Source organism: Lissotriton vulgaris, chromosome 2_1 (assembly GCF_964263255.1).
Source record: "Lissotriton vulgaris chromosome 2_1, aLisVul1.2, whole genome shotgun sequence".
Classification (NCBI taxonomy): Eukaryota; Metazoa; Chordata; class Amphibia; order Caudata; family Salamandridae; genus Lissotriton; species Lissotriton vulgaris.
In genome coordinates this window covers 1,726,864,289-1,726,892,275 of record NC_141687.1, presented here as the reverse complement: position 1 = coordinate 1,726,892,275, position 27,987 = coordinate 1,726,864,289, and the positions used below count along the sequence as shown (strand labels likewise).

General features: G+C 43.3%; 1 protein-coding gene across 1 annotated transcript in view; it reads right to left on the bottom strand.

Moving 5' to 3' along the window:
- Nucleotides 1–27,987, bottom strand: part of LOC147733200 (mucin-5AC-like) — a 224,208-nt gene that overhangs the window by 143,731 nt on the left and 52,490 nt on the right. Inside the window, exons 12-16 of the mRNA XM_086956009.1 lie at nucleotides 24,515–24,641; nucleotides 19,579–19,834; nucleotides 10,066–10,106; nucleotides 8,744–8,844; nucleotides 1,497–1,648 (exon numbers count right to left, since the gene is read on the bottom strand). Coding sequence (XP_086812135.1) covers nucleotides 1,497–1,648; nucleotides 8,744–8,844; nucleotides 10,066–10,106; nucleotides 19,579–19,834; nucleotides 24,515–24,641 — 677 coding nt within the window. The remainder of the gene's footprint in view (nucleotides 1–1,496; nucleotides 1,649–8,743; nucleotides 8,845–10,065; nucleotides 10,107–19,578; nucleotides 19,835–24,514; nucleotides 24,642–27,987) is intronic.

The following is a 27,987-nucleotide window of genomic DNA, read 5'->3' as shown; positions in this document are numbered from 1 at the left end:
GGGTATGCCTTGTGTTACTGGAGTAGGTTGGAAGAGACAGCTGTTGATTTTCATTTGCTGACAGCAATGTTGCACATAGGACATGACCCATCTCAGAACTGTTCCATTGACACCTGCATGGATTTTGAGAGCTTCAAGTAAACCTGGATGATTTACTGTATCAAATGCCGCAGTCAGGTCAAGTAGGATTAGGAGGCTGGCATCACCTCCATCCAAGGATCTGTGGATGTCATCAAAAATATTGAGCATGGTGGTTTCAGTGCTACAGCTTTTCCTGAATCCTGATTGGAAAGTGTTGTGGCGGTTTAATTCCTCTATTTGTCAGTTAAGCTGAAGGAAGACACACTTTTCCAGTGTTTTGGCAAGTAAGGGAAGGTTGGTAAAAAGACTAAGGTTTTTCAGGTTGTTAGGGTCTGCTCCGTTTTTTTTACAATGGGCGTGACTTGACCTAGTTGGCAGGGCCAGACTGGCCGTAGCGAGCACTCAGTGTTTTCTCAATGGGGGCAAGTTTGGACCCCTGGGTTTAAAATGTTGATACCAGGGGCCGGTTTTGCAGCAGAGCTGCAATATCGGCCCCCTATAACAAAAGCAGCTGCAGTGTTTTCCACACACCCCGTCCTCCTCCCCCAGCGGCTGGTTCGACTCAATTGCCAGGGCCAGTTTGCGTTCTCAGTCCAGCCCTTCTAGTTGGAGGGATTCAGGAACACAGCCTGATGAAAAAGAGGCGTTCACGTTTTTGATATAAAACAGGGAGTTGATGTGGTTTAGGTTCTATACTATGGTGGAGGGGAGTGGATCGGAGGTGTGGGATGTGAGGTACAAGTTTGTGATAATTTTGAAGACTTCGCTTTCAGTCATGAGTTTGAAGTCTGTCCACAAAGCACTGTTTTTCATTAGTAGGCAATCATGATTACATTTGGGTTTATTTAAGTCAAGCTGGTCGTTGGTTAAGTACTTGGGGGAAGGATTCAGTAGTGACCCAGGGGTCACTGATGCAGGTGGGCAGAGATGTCATACTAGTATAGTGGAAAAGGGAATGTTCAATTTTCTCAACTTTTTCAGTGAACTAGTTAGCTATTTCTTCGCACCATTCAAGCTCTGAGGGGCCTCGAACAGTCTGAATTGTCACATTTTAGCAGTGTGATGATTAGTAGTTGTGTAGGTACAGTGATGACTGTGCTGACCGGTGCAATGAGTGGTGCAAGCTCAGGTGGCCTTCTTGACAAAGCCCTGGTGCCTATTGTTTTACAAATGAAGCACTGGAGAGATGGCTTACCTTGGAAGTATACTAAGTAGGAAGAAGTAACACCCTTTAATGATATGTCAACCTGCCCTACCTTTTTATACCCTAGAAAATGATGAGAGTTTTCCTGGGAACTTTAAGGTCATACAAAATGCTGTCAATAATAGATCACACCAGCAGCATTAGGCTTCACCTTTCATATTACCTTTATGCATTCCTAATGGCTGAGTGTTATGCAATATATTTTTCTTACCACGTGTTGCAGCTGACTTGAATCTGGTCCCCCGGTTGGTAAGTCACGCCATTGTGGATACAAGGACACTGCTCTATGGGTACGCATCCACCACTTCCATTCAGTGCCATACCAGTGGGGCACATGCAGCCTGAGATGCATTGTCTGCTGATCTGCATGGTGACAAAGAGACAGCAGTCACTCAGAAAGGAATGAGACAACAGATTTTAACTTGACATAGGTTAGTGATAGCTCTCAGGTCTCATGTCCCATTCCTTTGCACGACCAACCGAATATTCAACATTTCTGGGAACCATGGGTACGCAGGAAGGTTATAAAAACAAAAATTTTGTGAGTTTGCTAAACTGAAAAAGCAGTTTTTGGCTTAAGTAGTCCAAAATGCAGCCAGCTCCATTTTTTTCTGTGCCCCCCATTACACACGGTCTTTACGGATAAACGTCAACCATTTAAATCCCTGAAGTTTATTCTACAATCATTTCTCCAATATTAGTCTCAATGTTTACTGCGATAACATCACTGACATTTCGGAATATAGTGTAATACACACACTTGGGATGAGCTAGAATGGCATGCACAAAGTTACTACTTGTGTTGTACACACCATCTCACAAAACCTGTTGCCAAAGGTGTGTAAGCAATATCAGTTGCCATTAATCTTTACATGAAACTTGAAAAGATGAAAGTCTTAGCTGCTCCACCCAGGATTCAAAACTGTTCCTTGAAGGCTACACATTGATAATGATCATGCCAAACCCCACTTTGCAGTTTTCAGACTATGTGCATCAGCATAGATAGGTGAACCACCAAATAAACAGGAAGAGCCAACCCGGAGCTGAGCCAAGGGTCTGACTTGGCTCTATGAGCATGTGAACAAGCCGAGCTACCTTCTTTCACTCTCACTCTGCTAGATCCACTGCCAAGAGCACCAGCCGATGTTCTCAGCTCTTTCATGGATATTGCATCTCAATTTTTGAAATGATGCATGTGGTGGTTCTTCACTCAGGAACAGAGAGGTTCTCTAGGAGAGTGAGTCTTTCTTTCTTGAACAGTTAGCACATAGAGCCATCCATAGAGCTGGTGCCATTTGGACTCAATCCTAGCCTCTCCTGAAGTGGTGAAAGTCACATGGCTAGACTGGTAAATGCCTGGTGCATTTTTATTAGCCAGTGGATCCCAATGAAATGTTGCAGTAGGCAGGCCATGTGGAGGATGTTTTCTGCGATCTAGCAGAACTCTCTGCCTTTGATTTCTGCCATATCGACATGAACACAGTGGACCTAGACTGGGAACTGCCACACGCTGATTACTGCGCTTGGAGGGGGAAGTTCCCTTCATGTTATTTACCATTTTCACCGAATTGTTTTTAAAAGTTAAAATTTAGTGTGTGCTTTGATGCTCATTTTAAAATTGTTGAAAAACGTTTTGATTCATTTGTCCAACCTGGTCAGGTCCGCATACCCACACTTAAAACATTTATCGCACATATGGCTGCTTTAGCGAGAATTTTCGGCCTCCTCGCTCCCGGTCGCCATCTTGTGTGAGGGACCAGGGGCTTCTTGCATGCTCCTAAAACGCCATCTTGGGTCGCGTACTAGTGTTTGAGGAAATTGTTGCTGCACACCTACTTAAGACAAGGGATGCAAGCACGCAGCTACCTAGACCGAGAAGTGCCACACGCTGATTACTGCGCTTGGAGGGGGAAGTTCCCTTCACAGTATTTACCATTTTCGCCGAATTGTTTTTAAAAGTTAAAATTTAGTTTGTGCTTTGATGTTCATTTTAAAATCGTTTTAAAATGTTTTGATTAATTTGTCCCACCTGGTCAGGTCCGCATACCCGCACTTAAAACATTTATCGCACATCTCGCTGCTTTAGCAGGAATCCTTGGCCTCCTCGCTCCCGGTCGCTATCTTGTGTGTGGGACCAGGGGCTTCTTGCACGCTCCCAAGATGCCATCTTGGGTCACGTACTAGTGTTTGAGGAAATTGTTGCTGCACACCTACTTAAAGACAAGGGATGAAAGCACGCAGCGCGCATGCCGATGGCACGCCGGAGGTGCCCCAGAGGGATGTATGACGTTACAACGCATACTTTTACCACGCATGCCTTTACAACGCAGTTTTTATAACGCATGCCTTTACAACGCATAGCGCTTTGGGCTGCTGGATAGTGAAAAGTTTAATTTACTATTCCAACTCCAGTCCCCGTGGACACTAGGGAAGGTGTTGGATAGTAAATTAAACGTATTCCCTATCCTAGAGCACCCCCCAGCGCAATGCGTTGTAATGGTTTGCATTGTAATGACTGCGTTGTAATGGTAGTGCATTGTAAAAGTTTCATTGTAAAGGATGTATAACGCCCCAGAGGCAAGCCTGTCTGCGCCCGGCCGGGACCAGGGGCCAGAACCCCTGCCCGGGTGCTGGCCTACGTGGCAGAGACACTATGGGCACTCAAGGCAGGTAACTATGCGTTAGAGGAAAGTGTGCAAGCAAGGTTGCGTGCTGAATCCCTACTGAAGGCCAATCACACTGAGACGGAGGTGGTCCTGTGGACTCAGGGTCAGACCCGACCTCCTACGGTTAATGGACTGAAGGTAGCGGTGCTCAATACTCGCTCCTTGCAGAAACATCATCTCGAAGTGTTTGCCCTACTACAAGAGGGAAACATTGATATTCTGGCACTAACAGAAACCTGGTTGGGGGACACATCTACCCCAGATATTGTGACAGCCTTGCCAATGGATTTTGATGCCGTATGGCACAATAGGCCAGCGGTATCCAGGGCCGGGGGAGTAGCGGTCCTGTTTAAAAGGTGCCTATGGTCACCAAAATACTGGCAGAAAACTGTGACAGTGCGGACGTTTTGGGGATAAACATTTCCTTGAAATCCTCCTGCCTTATACTGATGGTAGTGTATTGACCCCCCAGATCTACCCCTGATTTCAATGAAGGTTTTCTGGAACTTATAACTGACCTATGTTCCAGATATAAACACCTCATAGTAGTGGGGGATTTTAAATGTCATTGGGACAAGACGCAAAGAGAGCCCATAGAAGCGCTATTTGAGACGAATATGCCCTAAACTCTTCTTTCCGTCACCTCTCTGCTTCAACTCAGTGCTTGGACGCCCACGGGCAGCAATCGCGCTCAATAAATATTTTTACAATTACAATTACATTACAATATGATCTCTATGGATCTAGAGCAATTGGTGAATAGCCCTACCCACATTAAAGGTCACACTTTAGACCTAATCTGGTCTTCACAACCGCGGGCACAGATAAATGATATCAGCCCTTGTGCCTGGTTGGACCACTCAAGTGTTAAGATGCTGGGTCCCTAGTGACAGTCCACTCTTGCGGCCTCCACCTTCGTGGAGGAAGGTCAGATTGTGGAAAAATGTTGAAGCAGACTCTTTAGTAACTCTGCTTCACTCAATTCCTTTCCCTGTGGTGAGTGAGGACAACCTGGACCACAAAAGTGTAGCCCTATTCTGCCGGCTACAGCAGGCCATTGATTCACTGGCACCTGAACGGAAAGAAAGGGTTAGAGACAATGGGAAAGCGGCCCCATGGTTTGACAATACACTAAGGGAAAAAAGCAACTCCTCTGCCAAGCTGAGAGGAGGTGGAGACTTAACTATTAGCCAGCAGAATTAAAAACCTATAAAGCCCTCTTTGCTACGTATAAATCGCTATCCTAGTTAGGAAGGCATTCATTTTACGAAGAAAGGATTGCTCTGGCAGGAAATAAACGAAAAGAGATGTTTGCCATTCTGGATGAACTAAGTCAAATAGAGGAAAAAATGCCCACAATCGCTCTTCCAAACTGGGATAGATTCCAGGATTTCTTTCTCCAGAAAGTTTTGGACATTATTTCGGAAATCACAACAACCCCCATTGACTTCTGCTCTCTGGATCAGATTAGCCCCCTTTGCCCTAGCAGCCAGTTGTCTAGCTTCCCAAGTTTTGATTCTGCCACTCTGGCTGCATTAGCAAAACAGATAAAATCAGGCTCTCGAATGGACCCCTGTCCTCCGAGGCTTTTCCAAATGGCCCTGCCGGGATTGGAAAGGCAGGCTCTGGGATTACTCAACGAGTCTTTAGACCTGGGCTATTTACCAACTAATTTGAAGGAAGCAAGGGTCAGCCTCCTATTGAAAAAAACCAGGGGCGGACACAACAGCCTTTAAAAGTACAGGTCCATCTCACAGCTCCCCTTTTTAGCAACATTTTTGGAACAACATGTCCTGAAAACACTTCCAAAAGACTTGGAGGACCACCAATTGCTCCACACTAGACAGGCGGGCTTCAGAGCACACCATAGCACAGAGCTGGTGATGGTGTCCGTTCTGGACTAGCTCAGAGTTAGGGCCGATAAACAGCAGAGTGCTCTGATTTTATTAGATCTATCAGCAGCATTCGACATGGTCAGCCATAATATTCTGCTGAACCTTTTGTCTAATCTGGGCATAAAGGGGCAAGCACTTCAATGGCTAAGATCTTTCCTGACTGACCGCACTCAGAGAGTACAAATGGGTGAGCAGCTGTCGACCTTGGGCTCCCTGACCTGTGGAGTCCCCCAGGGATCTGCATTGTCTCCACTCCTCTTTAATATCTATTTGCAGCCCTTGGTGGAGGCTCTAACACACAGAGACTGCCAGGTCTTTAACTATGCCGATGACACCCAACTCCTGGTCCGGCTTGACAATACGGGCAAGGCTCAAGAATCAGTAAAAAATCTACTTAGGTTTACTGTTAACTGGATGGCAGCCAATTCCTTGAAATTCAACCCAGATAAAACTGAGGTGCTTATAATTCCAACTCAAAATAGCCCCTGGTGTGATCTTTTTTGGCCCCCAGAATTGGGTGTGGTCCCAATCCCAGTGCCAGTAGTAAAAAGCCTTGGACTAAAAATGAACTCAGATTTGTCTATGTCCTGCCAGGTTTCTTCGGTCGTGGGTATCTGCACGGGCTTACTTAGGCAACTGCGGAGACTTGTGCCTCTCCTCTTTATTTCTGTATTACAATCAATTGTTTCCACCACTGTCATCTCTCGGCTGGATTATGGCAATGCCCTCTATTTGGGAATTCCCCAGAAGTTCCTCAGGAGATTGCAAGTTGTACAAAATGATGTGGCCAGGCTCATTTTTAGACTGCCTAGGAGAACGCGAGCCACTCCATTACTACGTAAATTACACTGACTGCCCATTGAACAGCGCGTGCAATTTAAGAGTCTTTGTATAGCCCACAAGGCTATTCATGGGATGCACCGAAATATATAAAAGAGTAAAAAAGTAAGTTCCCGGCCGGGCTCTACCTCTCCCAGGTACAATCTTAAAACCAAAGGGGGCAGAACATTCTCGGTCCTCCTTCCACAGATCTGGAATGATCTACCGAAGAACCTGTGAAAGGAATCGGTTCTTTCCTTTAGAAAGCTTTTAAAGACCTACCTGTTTAGAGAGACATTGACATCGGTTTAAGTGCCGCCTCCGCTGCCACTAGACCTTCTTAAGCTAGTGACCTGTTCTTTCTCTAGATGCGCTTAGAGACAAGTGGTGATTTGCGCTATATAAAAATAAAGTAACATGACATAACATAACAGTGGTGGAGCCATTAAGTAGTAATGTAGGGAGTGTGCTTGGTGAGCACATTTTTACATGACAGAAGGGGCTTTAGTTCATTTGCCCCTTCAATGATTGTTTAAATGGCACCCCCTTTAAAGCAATGGTTGTGTCTAGAGAAATGGCTGATTACAGCCATGCTGTCAAATCCCTGCATCAGACAAAGTCCTTGAGAAAAAAATGTACTAAAACAACTGGGCACTTTCTTGGAGAACTTGGATGGACTCGACCCCCTGGAACCTGAGTTTCCAATTCATGATAGGACTTTTGAATGCTATGATTTTTGCAACAGAAAAGCTGTAGGCTATTGTTGATGAGGTATATGCAGCCAGAGTAGTTATTCGACCTCCCAGCATTGTGAACCATTCCATGTTCAAGAAGTGGTTTCTGTCATTCTATTTCTCACAAACCTTACAGAATCACTCAAGTTAGCACTTTACGAACCCAAAAGTACCTTGTTTTCCCTGGACATCCCACTGAGGTCTTTTCTGTCCCCACTGCTTATTAATGTGAATTGTAGGCCTCTGTGGAATATGATCAGATTATGTGGGTGCAAAGTATTGTCCTATGTGGATGACATTCAGTTTATCATCATCCATGTAGGACATTACTACGATAATCGATCACTGGGCTTCTTGATTTGTCAGTCGGGCTGTCATGGGAAGTAATGACTAGCTCTCAACATAGAACTGCCTGACTCATTCTAAAAACTAGCTTGTTCTCAACAGCACTGCCTCACTGGCAGCATTGTCACAGCTTCAGTGCTACATTGCAAAGAAAAGGAGGAGGAAATGCATAGGATCACTGTCAATGCAGCCGGGATGAATTACTAGGGATTCATGATTATAAATACCAAAATGAAACTCTTGTACTTTTCTGGTCATTAATATAATTGTAAAATAATGCCTCCCCAAAAGCTAAAATGCATTGAGCCAAATAAGGACACGGCATATAGCAATCATCAAAAAGTAAAGGAAGTGTAACCCACGAACCCAAGCTGTACTCATGGACCAGATCTGCTACCTTGACACCACAAGCACCATTACTACAGAGGCAAACAACAACAACAGTCCATTCCAAAGGCACTACTTCCCCCACACTGTCTTCTGCTCCCACTGAAATGAAAAACAGTGAGGGTGCTGCTGCCCTATTTGTGGAGAAATAGAATCAGATTCACAAAAGAAGATAACATTTTTTAAGAGAGGCTTACAAATAAAAACGTTATTCTCTTTTTCCAACTCTCCACAAAATTAAAAAGACATAGCCAAGAGAATCAATCACTCAACAATATGGCCAGCATATTTCAGCACCTTTGCATAAGTCTAATGAACCAAGCTAAGCCTAACTTTAATCCTCGAAACTCATTAGTATTGCACAATTCCATTTTAATAAAACATACCTATCTCATGCCAATCATCCCATGGTTTATATTGTGCAAGCATCATAGGATCTCCATGACAGTTCATCGCCTCATGACTGCAGTGCTTTGAGTAGCCATATTAGGCGCAACATCCCAGGGCTAAAGTAAGCCTGCTCACAGTTCTTCCAAACACATGCTGCCCAACTCATTATATTTATAACCAACATGTAGCGCAATACAGTGAGGCTTTACGAACGAGACTTACGCAAGAGACACCCAAGTTCTGACAACTTTTCTGGCATTCAGACCCCGAAGCGCCCGGTGGCACACTGCTACAGTTGAAGAAGATTTGTGGAGGTTTACAACCTGCAATAAAGAGAAGTGTAAAGATAAAGTACATCACATTTCTCACATTACACTGCACCACCCCACACCACATCACACCAAAGGCCGAATTCCATCCAGAATGATAACTCAGGGGGAAAGAAATCCTGGCACTACGCAATATCCAAGGTCCTCCAGGCCAAGAAGTATGGGGTCTATGAACTACAGGCCTTATAATTCTGGGCTGGATACATTAGATTTTGTCAGGCGCTGCAGGTGGAGTGGCTGTCTTGTGCCTGCCCAACCCCAGCAGCAATATTGGAGTGCAGATAATGCTCTCTCTGGACAGGCACAAGACTTCCCTGATTCCCACCAGACTTTTCTCAACACTTTCCACCTGCACAGAACAGGTGGAAAATGTCTGCTGTTTTCGTCTAGTAGTAAAGTTAGGACTAACTTTAGGACTCCTAAACTGAGAAAAATCCTAATTTTAAGACTCTCGGTATTCACAGAAGGCATTTAGGAGTCCTAAAGTTAGGAGTCCTAGCTTTACTACTACTAAATTGAGAAAAATCCTAATTTTAAGACTTTCGGTATTCACAGAAGGCATTTAGGAGTCCTAAAGTTAGAACTACTTACTTCTGTGAATACCGAAATGAGTAAGTGCCTTCTGTGAATACCGAAATGAGTAAGTGCCTTCTGTGAATACCAAAATAGTAGTAAGTTTAGGATTGAGTCTTAAATTCATTCTGTGAATCAGGCCCTATATTTGGAAAAGAAAAGTTGAATTATTTTAGAAATGTATTGGGGTTGAGAAAATGTGGGTATATTCTGAGATCTTGCAACACTATTGATATTTTGAAATCTGCAGTTTTAGTTGTAAAATGATTTTTCAAAAAATGTTGTACATTGTATTTGTGGTTCCTTTGAATATACTGGACAAATGCATACTACAAATATTTTGAAACATGCAAATTGTAAAATACTTGAAGTGTGAAATTAGGGAGTAAGTGCATATTTTTTTCTGACAGTTGTCTCACTGCACTGGCATATGTATGCCCACTGACAATGTACGAATCTTAAACCATACAAATTTGGCTTGTTTTTATAGCGAGGCACGTTTAAAATTAAACTTCAATAACATTTTCATTATGCAAAAATGGCAATATGTTTTGCCACAACTATAGGGAATTCCATTCACATTTAAACAATGCACAGAGCCGTATAACAAGTACACACATTGGAAAAAATAACAACCCTTACCCTCACTGTGCTTGCAGTCTAGAATTCCCCTGGTGCAGGTACTGAAAAAGAACCAATAAAAATGTTAGACTTGTACCACGTTTCTCTATCAGAATGAGATATTCAAGTTCCTAAAAAGCATAGCACATAAACTGAAGCTTGCATTCTCTCATTCACCTGCATTTTTAAGGGTCAGGAATTTTGAATTCCGTCGATCATCTCTATGAATAAATATAGCATTTGCATGCATTCGTCTTTAGTAAATCTAGCCCTAGCTGTGACAAAGGAAAATATCCACCATGACACTGCATGCCTCTCAGGGGTGTAATGGTCACCCCGCAGCCCCGCATGGCATGGGAACATGCACTTCCACTTCTGAAGCCTGAGTTGGCCCCCCTCGGCCTCATCTTATGTTTACTGTATGCAGTGACACGAGGTGACAGTGTCCTTTAACAATTCGATGCTCAGTGTGCACAGAACTACCTTGTAGAACTTCTCAAAGCATGAACGCTTGAAAGTTTAATGCAAACATGCATTGGCAATGTCAATAGGCCTGGCTTTAAGAGATTGCTGTACGGTAATGTGAAGCATCACAATAAATAGCATGGGAATGGATATATATTTGTGTAGAAGCAGAGAACTGCAGAATAATATTGATGTAGGCTAAAAGATCACGTGACATTTGCACTGTCAAGCAAGACCTACAAATCCAAGTGGATTAATGGCTGTTCTATCTTTGCTCCTGCCAGAGAAACGTAACATAAATTATCTGGTTATCTAAGCCACTTTAATAGCATTACAATGTTATGTGTGTACCACTGAAAGTTCAAGCTCAGGCAACTACATAAACAAACAAAATGATTACAGCTGGGGAAACCAAGCACTTTTTGTGGAAGCACATAACTTATTCCCAATAACAACATGCACCCCTGGCTCCCGACTTGTTTGTTCTGTATTGACCCCAGCTCACTTGTCTGTTCTTGCAACCACTGAGTATGATCTGGTGAGTCCGGACCGAGTCATTCTCATATTTCTTCCACTTCACCTCTTACCTAGCATTTTGGTCTGGTGAATTGACAGTCTTTGGGTGCCAATAAACTTGACGTCTTCTGTCTCTGCTGATTCTACGCTGGATGTATTATTTCTCCTTGAGACATGGTTAACAGAGGCTTTGGGCCTCATGTCGTGCAAGCCCTTCCCGCTGTGTTTTGCTTCAAATGGGGAGTCAGACTGGGCAAAACTGTTGGCGGAATAGCAATTATATACATGGAATCGATAGTCTAAAACTATGGCGTTTAATATCCAGGGCACTGAAAGTCTGTGCTTTTCATTAACTATCTGTTCTACTTTTACATTTTCAGGCCTACGTTTGTATAGACCACCTGGCCCATATACCCAGTTTCAGCAGGTGGCCCTTCCTGAAGTAATTGCTGGATTAGCTATGGACAAGCCCAATTCACCTTACTTGGTGACTTCAATCTTCATAAGGACGATACAAATGCCTGTGCCTCCAAAACCCTCTTACTTTATATGGCCTCCTTGGAGTTAAGCGATACGAAAGGCAAAATAAACCTTAATGAGGGCACAACAGAAGTGATGCTGCTTGGGAATAACTTTGCTAGCAACCTTCTGTGTATTCTATCTGACATCTTGAGCAAGTCAATATCCCCCAAAAGAGCAAAAAAGAATCTTGTGTTGTGGTTAGACACCAGTCTCACCATGGACCATAAAGCAAAGAATCTTGCCACCTCGTGTTATGGCATCCTGAGACTGCGGAGAAAGGTTCTCTCCCTTCTCCTTTTTACAACTAGGAGAATGATCATCCAGGTCCTAGTGCTGTCCGACCTTTATTATTGGAATGCACTGTATCTCGGCTCGCCAGCTGTGTCACTAGAAAGTTGCAGACTGTGCAGAACGCTGCTGCCCTTCTTTTAATGAAAATTCTTAAACACCAGTCTGCTAGGATGGCTCTCAAGGATTTCCACTGGTTACCAGTGGAATGTCGAGAGCAATTCAATACACTCTGCATTCTGTATAGGGCTTTCAATAGCAAAGGGCCCTCTCTGTTGAGACCGGTAGCCTCTCCATACGTGCCAATGAGAACTCTTAGATCCTCTTCTGCTCAGGCCCTAAGGGTTCCTAGGATTAAAAGATTCCGATGAGGCCGGGGCTCCATCTCGTTTTTGGCTTCTAATCTTCGAAATGCCCTGCCTCTGGAGCTCTGCTTAATGGAGACCAAACTCCCCTTTCATAAGGTATTGAAGATGTGGCTTTTTCTTGACTGATTCCCCTGCAGTCCTATCATCCCTGCAACACTGGGAGGCCTTCAGGTAGCCATGTGCTTTACAAAAATACTGGACTAGACTGATGATGCTTTTATAATTGTCTGGCAACAGGTGTGCTGTCAAGCCAGACAATTACAATCTTGGAGAAAGGTAGGAGGCATCCCCTTCAGCTAGTGGATGAGAACCCATACTGTCATAAATATGCTTTCATGGAAAGGCGGGATATCCCTACAAGGTTGTGCTGGTGCACAACAGTACCCACATGCATGAAGAGTCACTAGCTGAAGAACTTTCACTTTCTGGTTTTGCTCCTACATTTCCACAAGCTGTATGCAGCATGGACTGATCAAGAGAGAGTGCCATTGCTGGTGACCTGGGGCATTTTAGCATTCTCCTTTGCTGTTATCAGAATGAATCTGGCAAACTGTAAGTTTTCTTATCTGTTAAGTGTCATGGCCAGTCAAGAGGCACTAAAACCACTTCATACCAGCAAGTCCCATCTTTTTTTCAGTTATAGGATTTTTTGCCAAAATGATGGCATTTTGGATCTTGGAGTTTTGTTAGCTCAGAGTTTGAGGAAATATTTTAGAATACAAATATGAGTGGCTTAAAGCATGTCACCCTTGCACTTTGCCGCTTAGCTGCTGAGCCCACCTGCCCCTTCACTGCTGCCCTCCCAGTACTGTCTTATGATGTAGGCTTACATGTCTCCTGCACATTCACTTGTGCTAAACTGGAGAAGAACTGGTTCAGTTTCTTGCTCCTGTGGGTCCCAATGGTTTGAAAGAATTCCATGCTCTTATCCAGATGTATTTGCTCAATGGGGTAGACAGCTCAGATGAGAGTGGCACAATGATCAGAATGACAGTGGTATGACAAAGTGAGTTGCCATGGGATTGTGTAGGTTTGGGGTGTAAGAAGGAGATGGCTGTTGAAAATGATAATCTTTTGTTTGGTATTTTCCCAAATGTGTGCTTTCTTTTGCTGAACCAGTTTTTGCTGGACACAGGGCTCTGCGCACTTAATTCCTGCCAACCAGTGGTAAAGAACGCGTGCTCTCCCTTTAAACACTGCATTATTGGCATATTATAGTGTATTATAGTGTATGTGTTGGGCCCTCCTAAATGACACTGCATGTAACCAGGGACTGTAAATTAAATGTTACCAGAGTGTAGCACCACTAAAGTGGCTGAAATAGCACTAGAAAGCATGTCTAAGGTGTGCTCTGGCTCACTGTGTCACTGGAGTCAAGCTAGCCTGGTTGATGAGGGGTGAGGTTTGTTTCCGGTCCAGGGAGGACCTGGCCTGGCAGTTCGGGTTGGACTGTTCCCATGAGGAACAGGGTCAGGATTGATTTGCACATGAATGGATCCAAACTTGGGTGGCATTGTGAGCAAAAGAATGATGGATTTAACCCAGGTTACTTGGGGCGAATGTTTGATTTGTCCGGCATTCCGTCCATCATCTGTGTGTCCTCTGCATCTTGGAAGGGAAGTTTTAAACTGCCATTTTGACCTGGCAAAATAAACCTTTTTCCTCGCCAAAACCTCACTTTTTAATACTTAAAAGTCACCCATCAGTTTGGCAGTGTACATAGTATCTTAAAATTAGGACATGCATATTTAATGTTTTTAATGTCCTGACAATGAAAAACCTCTTAAGCCGTTTTTCACTGTGGCAGGACTGTCGCTCCCACAGGAAAACACTGGTCTACACTATAGAACCCGATAGTCCTTAATTTTAGAATGGGAGCACCCTTGAAAAATTATTCAAGGATTAATTTTAACAGTAATTTAAAATCAAACGTAATGGTCAAGGCGGATTTTATGTTCCTATTTTAGAAATAGCACTCTTAAAAAGTTGTCATTTTCCTGCCTAAGCCTAAAGCATCTTTCTGTCACTTGACTGCTGATGGCTCTCCTGATATGATATGTGGATTGCTCCCAGGCAGTGGACATAAAGCTTGGGAGTGGAGTGGTGCTTTTCATCTTTGAGGAGGGTGGTCTGTGGTATGTGTCAGCTCCTTTCCAGAGCTTCAATGGACGCTTACCCTGTCAGTGGTAGATGTAGCTTACACATAGGCATGTGTAATATCTGTTATTTGTATAAATACCTATATATTTAATATGTTACACTTCTTTGAAACGTTTCTGTAGTTCCATAGCTTGGCATTAGGTCTGATGCTTCTAATTCTGGAAGTGACCAAACCAGGTGCTTTTATACGTCTTGCACTAAGAAATAAATGCTCTTCTTTGACTTCCAGCTTGATCTTTATGGGCGAATGATTTTTTAACAACTTCAGTGAATCCCATGCCAGTGGGATGGGCGAGCTGCCATAGCAATGGTTTGGAAGGGAATGTTTGCCCATAATCATAGTCACACGTCTGGCTGGATGGGCACACGGAGCTCTGAACAGAGGAGAAGGGTGCTGCAGTGTTGAATTTAGGTAGTGAGGCCCACTATGGATTATCTTACAGTTAAACACACAGGAGCTACTGAAATAGTAGAAAAGGTCACCATTTGGAATACTTACCCCTTTGATTAGGAAGTAGCTAGGAGGAACCTGCCCCCACAGGATGGCACTGGGCATGAATGTGGCATTCCCAATTCCCAAGCTCAAAAATCTCCAGGACCTGGGGAAAATCAGAAGGACTGCCCTGCTACCTGTAGATGACTGGACCTGCTAGTCTTGAGCCCAGAACACCAGATGGGACTCCAAGGGCCAGTTGTCTGACTTCTTGTTTGAGATACAGGGACAAAACAATCTGCCAGAAGCCTTTTCATGCAACTCCTCAGCTGACCAGTACCAACTGAACCTGCCCTGTTGCTGGGCTCTCTTGATGTGAGACCCAATCCCCGAGTGGTGCCTCCCAGGTCCTGGACCCTTGACTGGCGTCATAGTGTACTTCTCATGTCCTCAAGCTACAAGATCTGGCACTCAGAAACATTTTGCCACTTTCTCCCCAGGGAACTGACGGAAACTTGGATGACTATTGATGCTGAATTAATGGTCAGCCTCAGTTTGCTGGTTTTCCTGGCTCAGGTTTTCCAGAAATGTGTGTAGAGGTCTTGATCAGGAAGGGTGCGAAGGTTCAATCCATCGATGTCAAGGCCTTCCTTGGCATAGACTTTGCCTGCTCTAAGCTTTCGCCTGTTTGTTGACGTCCGCTCTAGGACCCCACTCTTCAACAACAAGCTGTCATTTCGAAACCCAAAGGTAAATTTTACACCAGTATAAACCTGTATCTATTTCTATTTAGGGGGTTTTCTAAAGCGGTTGGTGACGCACAGCGGCGTGTCCCCGCGCTAAGGAGAGATATTTACTGGACCCTACAAGTGGCATACCTTATCTGGCTTGTGCTACTTCGTGGTTGGCCCTAACTTCTGACTTTGACCCTGTCTAGTTCAACTAGCTAACCACAATTGGCGCTTTGAACTTTCTGTCGTTATTTCTACTTCAAGTTACAAAATGTCATATCTCCGGCTCTACTGATAAGATTTTTCTCATTTTAGTATCATTTTATGTATTAAAATATCCTCTATTGTTCGAAGGTGGTTTGGGATTTTTCCTGTTTTGTTTTTCACTGTATTAGTTTTTGCGTACTGTATAAATACTTTACACATTGCCTATAAGTCAGGCATGACTGCTTTTTGCCAAGCTACCAGAAGGTTAAGCCAAGGTTTATTTAATTACTTTTGTGATTCACCTTGACAAAGATTGTGATTATTATTTGAGGTGGATTCTCACCCACCTTAACTAATACTTTGGTTTCTTACAAGGCCTATCCTCTTTGGTCACAAAGGGACACAAGCGGACATGGCACAGAAAAAAGGCAACTACGTCGACCAAATCCGGCTTGATAAAGAGTCTTGCTCGACGGCATGGGAAAATTCTCCAGAAAAGTTTCTAAGTGTGAAGGGAACATTTTGACAGAGGCCTCCCACTATCCAACTAGGGCTCCATCACAGTCGTCCTCCACACTTTGACTCCGTCCTGGTCAAGTGCAATCAGATCTCCCAACTTGGCACTAGTGTTTTAAGCATTGAAAGAGTTTATTCTTTAAACATTCTTAGCTCCGGTTTTCTACATTGGATTTTTGTCTTTTTGGCATCTATTTGTTCATACAAATATAGCCTATTTTTATGAATTTGTATTGGATTTTTTATTGTGTATTTTGTCTTACTTATGTAATGTATTGGTGTTTCTGGATGCTGTACACACCTGTCTCCTAAGTTAAGCCTGCCTGCTCACAGCCATCTACCAAGAGATGAGCAAAAGAATAATGTATTGAGAACTTGACTTGAACTTATATTGAGATTGTGGCCTTATTACTAGTGGTAGGTACCTACCTACAGCTACTAATAAATCACCTTGCAACACATGGGCACAGAGTAAATTACTCCGTCCCCATAACAGAAGGGTTGCCAGCCAGATATATAAATGACAGCCAAGCATGCAGTCATTTATAAAAGCATAGCCAAGATCTGCCGTGATGGCGTTTACTGCCAATGCAATATACTCTGTGCTATGGGGCTGCATCAGCAGGATGCAGCCCTGTAGCATAGAGTATTCTTTCTTTCTTTGCCAAAAGACAAACACAAAACAAGATTATCTTTTGTAAAGAAAGCAAGTAATTCTCCCACAGCCTTTGGAGTCATCTCTCATGGCGAGGGAAGAATTATTGCGATTGTATTGTTCCCACCACTAGATTTTGCCTGGCAGTGAGGGAGAGTAAAAAATGGCTACATGTCCTCCCATCTAAATTGGGCAGGAGGACATTAGCCATTTCTCTAACAGCCGTTACTCCCCAGGGCTGTTGGAGAAGTTTGCCATGACAGAGACAAAGTAGTCTCGGCCGTGGACAAGCTTAAGGTCCACCCAAAAATAGATTGGGCAGGCGGACCACTATGCTAGTGGGGAGGGAACTCTGTCACCTCCATGATAGACTTTCCTTCCTGCCAACATATAAAGCGAGCCCAAAATATTTACGTAATTTGAAGTTATCTATAAACCATTGGCGGGAGCTTACCTTGAATTAGATGCTTCTTTGAGAAGTGGAAAAGTGACCCAAGCCCTTGATGTCTGAGTCCTTTTGGACATACATTTGGCAGTGGAACAGGAAAGAGTAGAAGAGATTGTCTGCCAGAGCCTATCCTTGAACGATGCGTGAGTAGGATTGGTTAAGTGCCTGAGGTGCAATGCCCGATGTGTGATTATTCAGTTTCTTGGAACTCTGATTCAGGTCAAGGAGATCTAGCAGAACAAGATAACTGCAGCACACCCTAGAGTAGTCTATTGGTACCCCCTCTCCAAGGGATGGTATAGATTCAAGACTTAGACAAGTAAGCACCGGGCTTCCCTTAGCTATTACAAATGTGTCCATTGGGATGTGCCTTTCCCCACCTGCAGAAAAAACACCAAAATGGTCTCAAAACCGTACTTATGAGAAGATGAAGAGTATGTGAGTGACATTTGGTCCAACAATCAGGTGGGAGCCAGCTTCAAACTTACTCGTAGCCAGTCAATTTAATGCACCAAGGTTTGTTTATTTAGAGCTCCTGGTAACACAGGGGCATATTACCAAGCAATAGCGATAATTATCGCTATTGCTTGGTAAGAGACAAAAATTTACCGCTGAGCTCCGGCGATTTTTATCACAAATAAACCTTGGTATTACCAAGGTTTTTCGCAAATGCGATAAAAATCGCCCGCAATGCATGAATATCGCTGAAAAGTCAGCGATATTCATGCATTACCGAGCTAATGCTCTTAGCCATGTTATCCACCTCCCATTGGATAACATGGCTAAGAACTGCTCAGGGCAGGTGTTCGCTTTTGGAGATATTCGCGCTTAGCGCGAATATCTCCAAAAGTTGGTAATAGGAGATAGCGATGTTAGTGACTGTTTCCAGTTGCTAACATCTTGGCACGCCCACTTTGCATGTCATTAGTGATAAATATCACTGACATGCAAAGCGGGGCCCAAGATGGTCGCTATCTCCTACTAGCTGTCGCTAACTGGTGTTAGCGACAGCTAAGTAATAGGGAGATAATTTTATCTCCGCTTTCTTGGCTTTTAAAGCCAAAAAAAGCGGAGATAAACCCCCTTGATAATATGCCCCACAATTAGTTCACCTTAAGTAAGGACTGAGGAAAGGGAATGTCTAGTTAAATCAACATTCCCAGGCACTTTTCCACATTGTTCTTTCCTATTGCCTTTCAGAATACGCAAGCTGTGTACGGTTGGGATGTTGCACCAAGAGGAAGTCAATATTATGTTAGAGTGCAAGATGGTGTTACCATTTTAAGTCAGAGTTTCTGAGGCAAGATGCACTTGGGGCTGACTTTGCAGATATTCTGGTGTGTTCCCATCGGTACCTGGGAGAATAGAACTCATGATTTCAACCATTTCTAGGTAAACTGACAAAAAGCCTTTATGTAGTGAGTCTGTGCATATTCTGTGGTCTGATATTATCTTTGTTCTATATGAAATTAGAGGCAAATTAAAGATTGTGCTGAACTTCCCACATGCATCACATAACAAATTCACTTACACATACAGCTTCTCCTGCCAAAGGTTCCATCAGAGAGACATGGGAAGCCTCATCTGTTTACCACCTTCCATGCTCATGAAAAGGTCAGCTCGTCATGCAGTACACTGGAGCTGTGCTTATGACGAGTTGACCTTGTCATGAACAATGCAGATCTGGACCTTTCAGCACCGGAGGGGAAAACCCCTTAGCAGCCAAGAGGTTACAGACACTGATTCTGCAACTCTTACGTCTGTCTAATGGGATGCGGGACCTATATTTTAAGGAATAACCCTCATGACTCTAATGAGAATTAGGACATACCAGAGCCTACCGGATACAATATAGTCTTGACTCTTCTACACCAGCTCTTTGGATACTGTAAGTAAGCATTGCATGAAGCGTTTGAGTGTGATAAATCCTAATTTTCCATGCTATCTCTTTATATGAATAAATGGACCAATCATGTGTCCAGTTGAAATGACCTGATCATTTTTAGTTCGCCATGGTGAGTACATAGAATGGTATTTTTGCATAACTAAGGGACCGCTAATCTGCAAGAGCTCAGAATGCGATCTGAACATCTTGATCATGCGAGTTGAGAAAGCTCTAGACTCAGGGTATTTGCAGGGTATTCATCACAACACAGAATATCAGAATCATTATCAAACTAGAACCGCCCTGCTTGCCAATGATGGATCTGGACAGTTTATCTTACCATATGAGGCCATTCCCATTGACGGTGCTACCAGAAGGCACAATCGATCCCTGGTAGTAGCAGGGGCAGCTTGCAGCAGGGACACATGCCCCAGAGTAATCCAGATATTCCCCAGCAGGACAGACACAGCCATCCACAGGCACAAATGGAGTGTTGCATGTCATGTCAGGCTCACTGATGGCGCGGCAGCTGGGCTGGCAGGTGGTGACATTGTAGTTGTAAGTCGTGGTGGCTGCACATTCGGTTGCATATTTACCTTGTGAAAGAAGAGGAGAAGGGACACCTGAGTTTTCCTTCCTCATAATAATACCTTTCATTAAAACACATACCGGACCGTCTCTGTGCATTGACATGCAGTGGGAAATCAGAGTGCTGCCACGGTGCAACAATCAGGGGCTTTGTTACAATACGAAATACAAAGTTATTTCTCTTACAACTGTCCATTGCATTTATGCTTGTTAGGGAGTAAAGCGTGGATTTCAGAAAGTCCGTGAATATGTTTGTGGTGCGGCCATGCAAAGCAAGGGAGAATTGTGTGTTATTGTTTTTTTAATGTAGGGGGCAAGTATCATCGTGGAAGATATGAGCTTTCGAATAAATACAAACTACCTGGTGCTCAAGGTCTAGGGGCGATATTATCAAGAAAGGGCGATACATTATCGCCACTTTTATGGGCAGAAAACCGCCGCTAAAGCGACGATAATGGACTTGATAATATGCCCTTGTTAATTCCCATAGAAGCCCAGGTTAACACCAGAACCTGGGCTTCTATGGAAATTTACAAGGGCATATTATCAAGCCCATTATCGCCGGTTTAGTGGCACTTTCCTGCCAATAAAAGTGGCGATAATGTATCACCCTTTCTTGATAATATGGTCCCCAAATTCGTGTTGCTGGAGTAATTATGTAAAACAAGATGTTAAAATAACTGTTGGATTGAAATGAACTATCAAAGATAATACATAAATGAACAGGGTGTATACTCTTAATTGCTCGGGGGAATAGAGCTGGTTATCATGTGCTCTAATGTTCAGCCCTGGCATAATTATATTTTCAAATCCAGCCTTATACCAGGCATGGGAAAGCACCTATTAGACCTGCCAAAAATTAAGATTGTTAATACAGCAGATTGAATTATTTCATTGATCGATGGGTTTTGTTGTTTGTTTGGGATAAAAATGACCTCGTTGAGCTGCTCATTTTATGTGTTATCAAGGTTTTGACTGCTGTGTATGTTTGATTCAGATATTCGGGTTTCAATGTTAGCTTCTGAAGGTACATTTGAGTCTGTATTGCTGTCCACCTGATTAGTAGTTACTTTTCTATGTAGTAGATGAAGCAAGTCTACTATAGCGTCAACAAAATGGTGCCACCAATAGTTTTGTGTTCATCTTTAATATCTTTTAATACCATTGGTTGTTCAGCAAGAGCCGGAGATTTCTCCCTTAAGGTATCTGCCATTTTTAGGTCGAGCATTCGAGACCTCTTGTATATACTTTAGTGTATACTTTAGTATATACTTTAGTATATATACTTTAGTTTATACTTTAGTATATATACTTTAGTATATACTTATATGTCTATGTACTTTATGGCCTCTGGAGATCCGCCCTAAGACTTGTCCGCTTCCACTTAGGGACTTTTTTCTGTTCAACTGCCTCTATTTAACTGTCTTGTAGAAAACGGCCAGCAGAAGTCAGTAAAATACCAAAATTGCTTTCTGCTGAGGGACTTTCTTTTATGAAATTTTTTTGGGGCAACTGCCTCTCTTCAACTTTCTTCATAGCAAACGACCAGCAGAGGACAGTAAAATACCAGAATCACTTTAGCATTCTCTAGATTCCAGTCCATAGAAATTGTCTTCCACAAGCTCCCGTAGACAATAATATTTTTGTAAAATCTTGTATTTTCAGTGATATAACCACCAGAGGCCCTGACTTTATATTAAAAACAGAGCTTTGGGCTATTCCATTTCCCACTGAAAGGCAATATTTCTCTCAATGTGTTCCCATACCTGGAATGTCATGCAGTGTGGTGCTTACTTTCCCTCCATTTTAAAGAACAGTAGATGTTTCAGCACCCAGGCTAATGTGCTTCATAGCCAAATACATATAAGGTCCCAAAGGAGAGACCGATTGCATTGCAAATTCTTGTTGATAAGGTTGTTGTCACCACTCATACTGTTTGAAGAACCGGGTAAAGTGGTGGAGTGTCCTTAGCAGTGCAAGATGAACATTTTGGGTTAAGTGATGAATATAGAAGCTGAGCAGTTGAATTTCTGTTAATCATTGCCCTATTATGAAGGCTGCTTAGGTCCTCTAGCAACTTGTAATCATCTAACGAGTTTGCCAAGGAATTATTTTTCCGTTGGATGGTCATAGTTTGTTGGACATAATCCAGCAATGCTGAGAATGAAGAAAGGTCCACCAGAAAAACTGAGTCAGACTCCACAAGATTACCTGGAGATTTTGCACGCTTGAGAATAGTAATGATTTTTGTCTTCCTTGTGAGCATTGTATGGAAAGGTGGTGCTTGTTCTAGAAGGGATGGTTTCTCTAGTACTACACTGGAGTTCAAGTCAGTGGCGTAATGAAATTTGAGGGGGTCGTCTGCAAGGATTCATGGAGGGGCCGCCTCTGGACTCAATCAGGAGCTCTCCGGCCAGGGTACTGTGCTGAGGAGGCCCCTGGAGCTTGCCCCCACCCTCCAGCCACACCATGGGGGCCTATGTTACGCCACTGGTGCAAGTTGGAAAGACATGAGGCCAAAAATGAACTAATTTGTCCCTGAGAAGAAGAGATCTTGATGTTTGATTTTGAGTCGAAAACTGTCTCTATTTTGTTTAAAAGGCAGGCTTTTTGTTTCGGGAGCTGATAGTTTTTTCTCACTCTAGTTATTGCTGGAGGGTTAAGATCAGCTTCCGCAGATAGATTTTCTGTGTCTTGAGATTCTGAAAGTTGGAAGGTTGGCAACTCTAGAGCCACCAGTGCGATAGCTGGAGGAGTAGGATCATTACTATTGGTCCGTCTTGTATTCCAGGTGCCTTTAGAATCTGCAGGCTTGTATCATATTCTGATTTGAAATGCTTGTTTTGAGATCTGTTCTTCATGTTATCAATGGTGGGAAATGTAGAGCAAGAATTTTAAGCTAAGCGTGCTTGAGCGAGTTCCAGCATCCAGCACCGGTGTAGTGTGAAAATATGTGCCACAGAATGAGACAATAACAACGCTGGTGGTGAAAGTAAAAATGCAGCTGCCAACATTTGGGGAACACAGAAGCCAGTCTGATCACCAGCGTAACCCTCTAACTACCTTACATCAGGCATTAAAGAACAATAGTGCCCACATACGGGGGGATCCTAGTCCCCCACGCTCCATGCTTCACACAGTGCCTCCCTTAAACACCTCTCCTCACATATCTACACACATACCTCCTCCAACCGGCAAGATGTTAGCTCAAAATAGTTCACCCACCATATTGCCACTCACAGATAGCTGTATGTCTTTCTGCCTCTCAAAGACTCTCAAAGACAGACAGTATCTCCCACATGACAGCAGGTTCCAGAAGGATGGCCTACAGCAACACAACCTGGTGAGGTAAGACGGATGAGGTCCCAATCTATGTCACGAGCAAGAACTACTCTGTATGTCCGGGTGATAGGGACTGCCGACCCAGTGTGATGAGGAGAGAAAGCGAACAAGCAAGCAGCACGAGCCAAAGATAGCACTGGGATCTGGCTGGAGGCAGGGGAATCTACAGAAAATGGCAGGGTAGGACAGGATGGGGGGGGGGCAAGGCAGGTTAACTGAGTTTTTCAAGGGCACAGGCATAACCCCACCGACAGGTCATGCAGAGACACTGAGAACCTCAGCTCTTCTCCGACACTGGCACAAGCACGGTGTCTCCATCTCCATTCTTTCTTCCTCTGATGCCTCACTGAATTAAACTGAGTAGAATCTGTGAACAGCAGCTGACAAGTGGATATCTTACTCCGAAATTAAATCATTTCATTTGAACTGGAGTCTCGGACTCCACTTGGCAAGGACCAATTTCCTGAGAAACCCTGGTTGAGCAATTCATGCTGGCTAAGAAAAGACATGCTAGAAACCCTTTACCATGAGGAGATGAAGCTTTTGTGCTGTCATGTAAGCATCGTTTGGTCCTAGCAGCTAACACTGCACATTCCAGGGTCCCTGCAAGAAATCAACTCGGGTCTGCAACTGCCTGTGGTAATCTGTCAAATCTTTGATCCCATGAGGAATATACTTTAAAGAACGGGATGAACTAAATAGACCCTTTACAATTCCATGTGATAATTACATAGAGAAAACGCAGGACAGGGGTCGCTTCTTTTTCAAATTATACAATAAAAAAAAACAATTGGGTCAACGTTTGTGCAAACTATTTTTGAAGGTGTTCAAATCCCAAGAGCTAAAACCAACACTGATGGATCCTGTTGGCCAATGTCTAAAGACAATGTCTGACCCACAGAAGTCAATGAGTAAAAGAGGACCTCCATAAAAAAGCTTTCTGCACCTCTATGATGTGCATTGTGTGGTGTGTATTGCGTGTTGTCTGTGTGACGTGTGAGGACATTACATTTCACTGGACAGCTAATGTTGACTGCAGGTGAGACCTAAAAAGATACTGGCAGTTTGAGTGCTCAAAGACAAGACCCTGTTTACATAACTATGTTGAAGGAATCCCATTAACAACATTACAGTAGGGTTATAAAGAGCTGAAAGAAGGAAACGTCTATGTGAATCTCTGCAGGGGAGGTCTAAACTAAAATAGCCATCAGGAGTCATCTGGTGGACAGAAACCACTACTAGGAATGTCAATTATTAAAGGAGATAGATGTCAGCAGAACATCAAGAAGAATCTCTACCTGGAAGCCTATGCTGGATGAAGCCTATTGAGCATCTTTGTTACTTACTGCACAAATCGGATCGCCATTCAGTCAGGACAAGACCTTTTATGGCACAGGCTCGAACATAGGATGATAGGGCAGCGCAGAAGCAGTCAACGGTGTTCTTGCAGGCGCAGGTATCGAAGAGACAATTCTATAAGTGCAACAAACAGCAAGTTTTAGTAGGAAACACATTATCATGCAAGAATAGTTGCTTCAACATGAACTGCACTAGGTCCTACATTGCATTCCTGTTCACTGCCTCTGCTGACTAGGTGAAGTCAATCCCATCTTCTGGTGCCAACAGGCATATTGGGTCAACTAAACCTACTGATGTGCCACCTGACTCGTGTCACTGAGATATCTCAAGCCAAGGACAAGTGCAGCAGAGTCACAGGTCCTAAAGTGAAATTGTGCAATGAACTCATGGGCAGTGGTGGAGCCAGCGAGGAGAGTCTCTGCAAGTGAGTGCTATGGAGAAGTGGAGAAAGGAGTGGCCAGTAGACTATGTCGAGTAGATCATGTCCCCTTCCAGCTGCTCACAGTTTATTGCATTTATCATAGGGTGCCCCCTCAGTTTGAGGTCTAAGGCATAGGAGGGAAGCCATCGACCAAAAAACAAAAGAAAACTGAACCTTGCAAAATATTGAGACAAATATGACATAAATCAGAGGAAAATACAAAAATAATGATGAAGTGGAAGACTACATTGTCATTGGCACATGTATGGCAGCAGCTGCCTCTACAATCTCTGACAGTTTATAGCGCTATTTGGAATAATGCATAAAATTCCACTAACATAACATAACAAAACGCATCACAACATATCACAACAAAACACAAGGTTACTTAATCTAACTTAATATAGCAAATTGTAAACTGTATGAAATCATGCTCCTAATATCTGTATCTAAATTTGCCAATTAGCAATAAAATCGTTTCATATTAATGAATTTAACCCTACTGTACAGTGTGATTACTATTGTGTTGTTGTTTAAAATGTGCCACACACAACCCTAGATATCTTCACAGCGAGATTTTAAAAAGGCAGGCTCATTAATGGGGCATATTATCTACAAACTACGATAAATATCGCAAAACGCTCTTAGCGCTTTTTCAATATCTCCCTCTTTCGCTGAATTACATCGCCCTGTTAGCGGCGTATTAGCAACGCTTTACTAATAGTCAAAGTGCAATCCAGCGATAGACTGCGATAATCATCATTAGCGTGTGAAATCCAGCGATGATTTCACAGCGCTAATGAAATGCTTGTTAATAGGGGACTGTGTACCTAACTACACAATCCACCTCCCATAGGCAATACTGGTAAGTCAGGTTTTTATCAGGCGTTGGAATCATGCAATAATGGGGGCCTAGTGTGCCTTTTCTCATAGCTTCGCTGTTCAGGGGCAGCGTTGGTAATACTGTGATGTTGGTTTTGCCAGCATTTCACATGTTTTCTTGGGACGGAATGCCTACTTTGCATCTCATATCTATCGCTGTCATGAGATGCGTTACGGAATCGGCTGCTAACATGCGCTAATGCATGTTAGCGCCGCCTTGTTCATAGGGTGAAAAGAATATTGCTGCTTTAATGGCAAAAAGTGTTGCTAAAGAGGCGATTCTGCCCTTGATAATATTCCCCAATATGTTACAAAAACTTCTCAAAGGCTCCTCCCACGTAGATTTGAAAGACTCCAGAGCCTTTATGGCAAAAGACTGGTTTTCTGGCCTTTCCTGAGAGCAAGACTCCCTCCAGTGAGGTTCAACTGCGGACCAAATAGGAAAACTGGTTTATAGAAGACAAATATTTTTACCACTTTCTCAAAAAGCTTGAATCTTTGTTCAAAATCACTATGTGAATCAATCTCAAAATGTCACTCCCAGTAGGGCCAACACAAGAGACCACAAAGGTAGTGTACATTAACCAGAATGCTTCATAATAAGCGGGACTGGCACTTTGTATATAACTGACAGCAAAAATGGACTGAACGACTGTGAACAAGACTTTTGTAGTCAAACTGCGTTGGTGTTGTCAAGCAGTATTTTGAATAATTTAAACTAACTGGATCTCCTGGTGTGCGGTGTTATCTGTGGTAGGAATACTTTGAGAGGGCCACTCTCCCTCTCCTGCCAGCACCAGCAGTGAGTATGCATCGTGAACTTGTGACCGCATTGCTTTACACACACACACACACGCACACATATACACACACCCCCACACCCACACCCTATACATTTTTCCCTCAATTCTTTTGGGCTAAAGTGACATTATATTTAGGTGTGTTAAAGCCCTAGAAATTTAGGATGTCATTAATGATGTAATTTAATATGCCATGAGTGATGTACTACGTGAGGTCAAGAGCAGTGTCTGGCGGGAGTGCAAGTTAGAGCGAAGAGCGATCCCTTAGGAGGTGATTCGAGTGCTTTACAAATATCACTAACATAACATAACATATTTAGCTCAGGACACTGTAACTGGTGAATTTCCGAAGCTTTCAACTTTTTGCACATTCATTTTTACCTTATTTCAACACTTAACTATAACTTCACTTTAACCTTTGTTCTTTTCAGTGTACATTTGTATGTGTGTATATGTATGTGTCAAGGTGAAGGAGAAAACACGCACCATATCTAATAAGATATGGTGGATTATTTCTCTCACTGTGCGATGATATACTTCTGGAAGCCACATACCAATGCACACACCCTTACGCCATAGTCATGGTGCATGTTTGTGTGCGTTCTCTGAAGCATAGGTTTTGTACAGGATGGAGTCCCTTCCACCACAAAAACTATACTTCAAGACTTTTCTCACATTCAATCAATCATGACATTTGTATAGCGTGCTACTCACCCGAAAGGGTCTCAAGGCGCTGGGGGAGAGGGGGAGAGGGGTCCGCTACTATGCATCTCTGTTTTACAATGCAGCACTCATGCAAAGTTGGAAAATTAGGAGGAATTAAAACATGTCTCCTCATTTTACCTCCTTCAAGGAGATGGAAGTTGGAAGATTTTGCCACAAAGTCCCATCTACCAATATTTGTAGATAGAGATTTTTGTCAAAACTCATGGATGTTTGCATGAGAACGCCCATGCAGTGCCCATGGAACACCCGCTTGATGCAACAAATACAAAGCAGTATATAGAGCAATGTTGTGGTACTTTTGGATGCTGTCCAACACAAATAAGGACTTGCGTTGGATAGTAAATTCAAACCTAACACATAAGTGACACAAACAGGGGCGGCTCCTCTGATAAGGCGGAGGAGCGTCGCCCCACTGCTCTCAAAGCATGAAAAAAAATAAAAATAAAATAGCAATAACCTTGTTATTATCATTTTCTTTCTCTTTGCTATGGGGCTTGGTTGGGGGGGTGGGGATGGTGTCAGAGCCTCGGAGGAGTGATCATGCACACTCTAAGTGCGCATGATAGTTTGGCCGGCCGTCTTAGCTTGGCCAAACAGTCATGCACACTTTGCATGGTCCCCACCAGGCTGT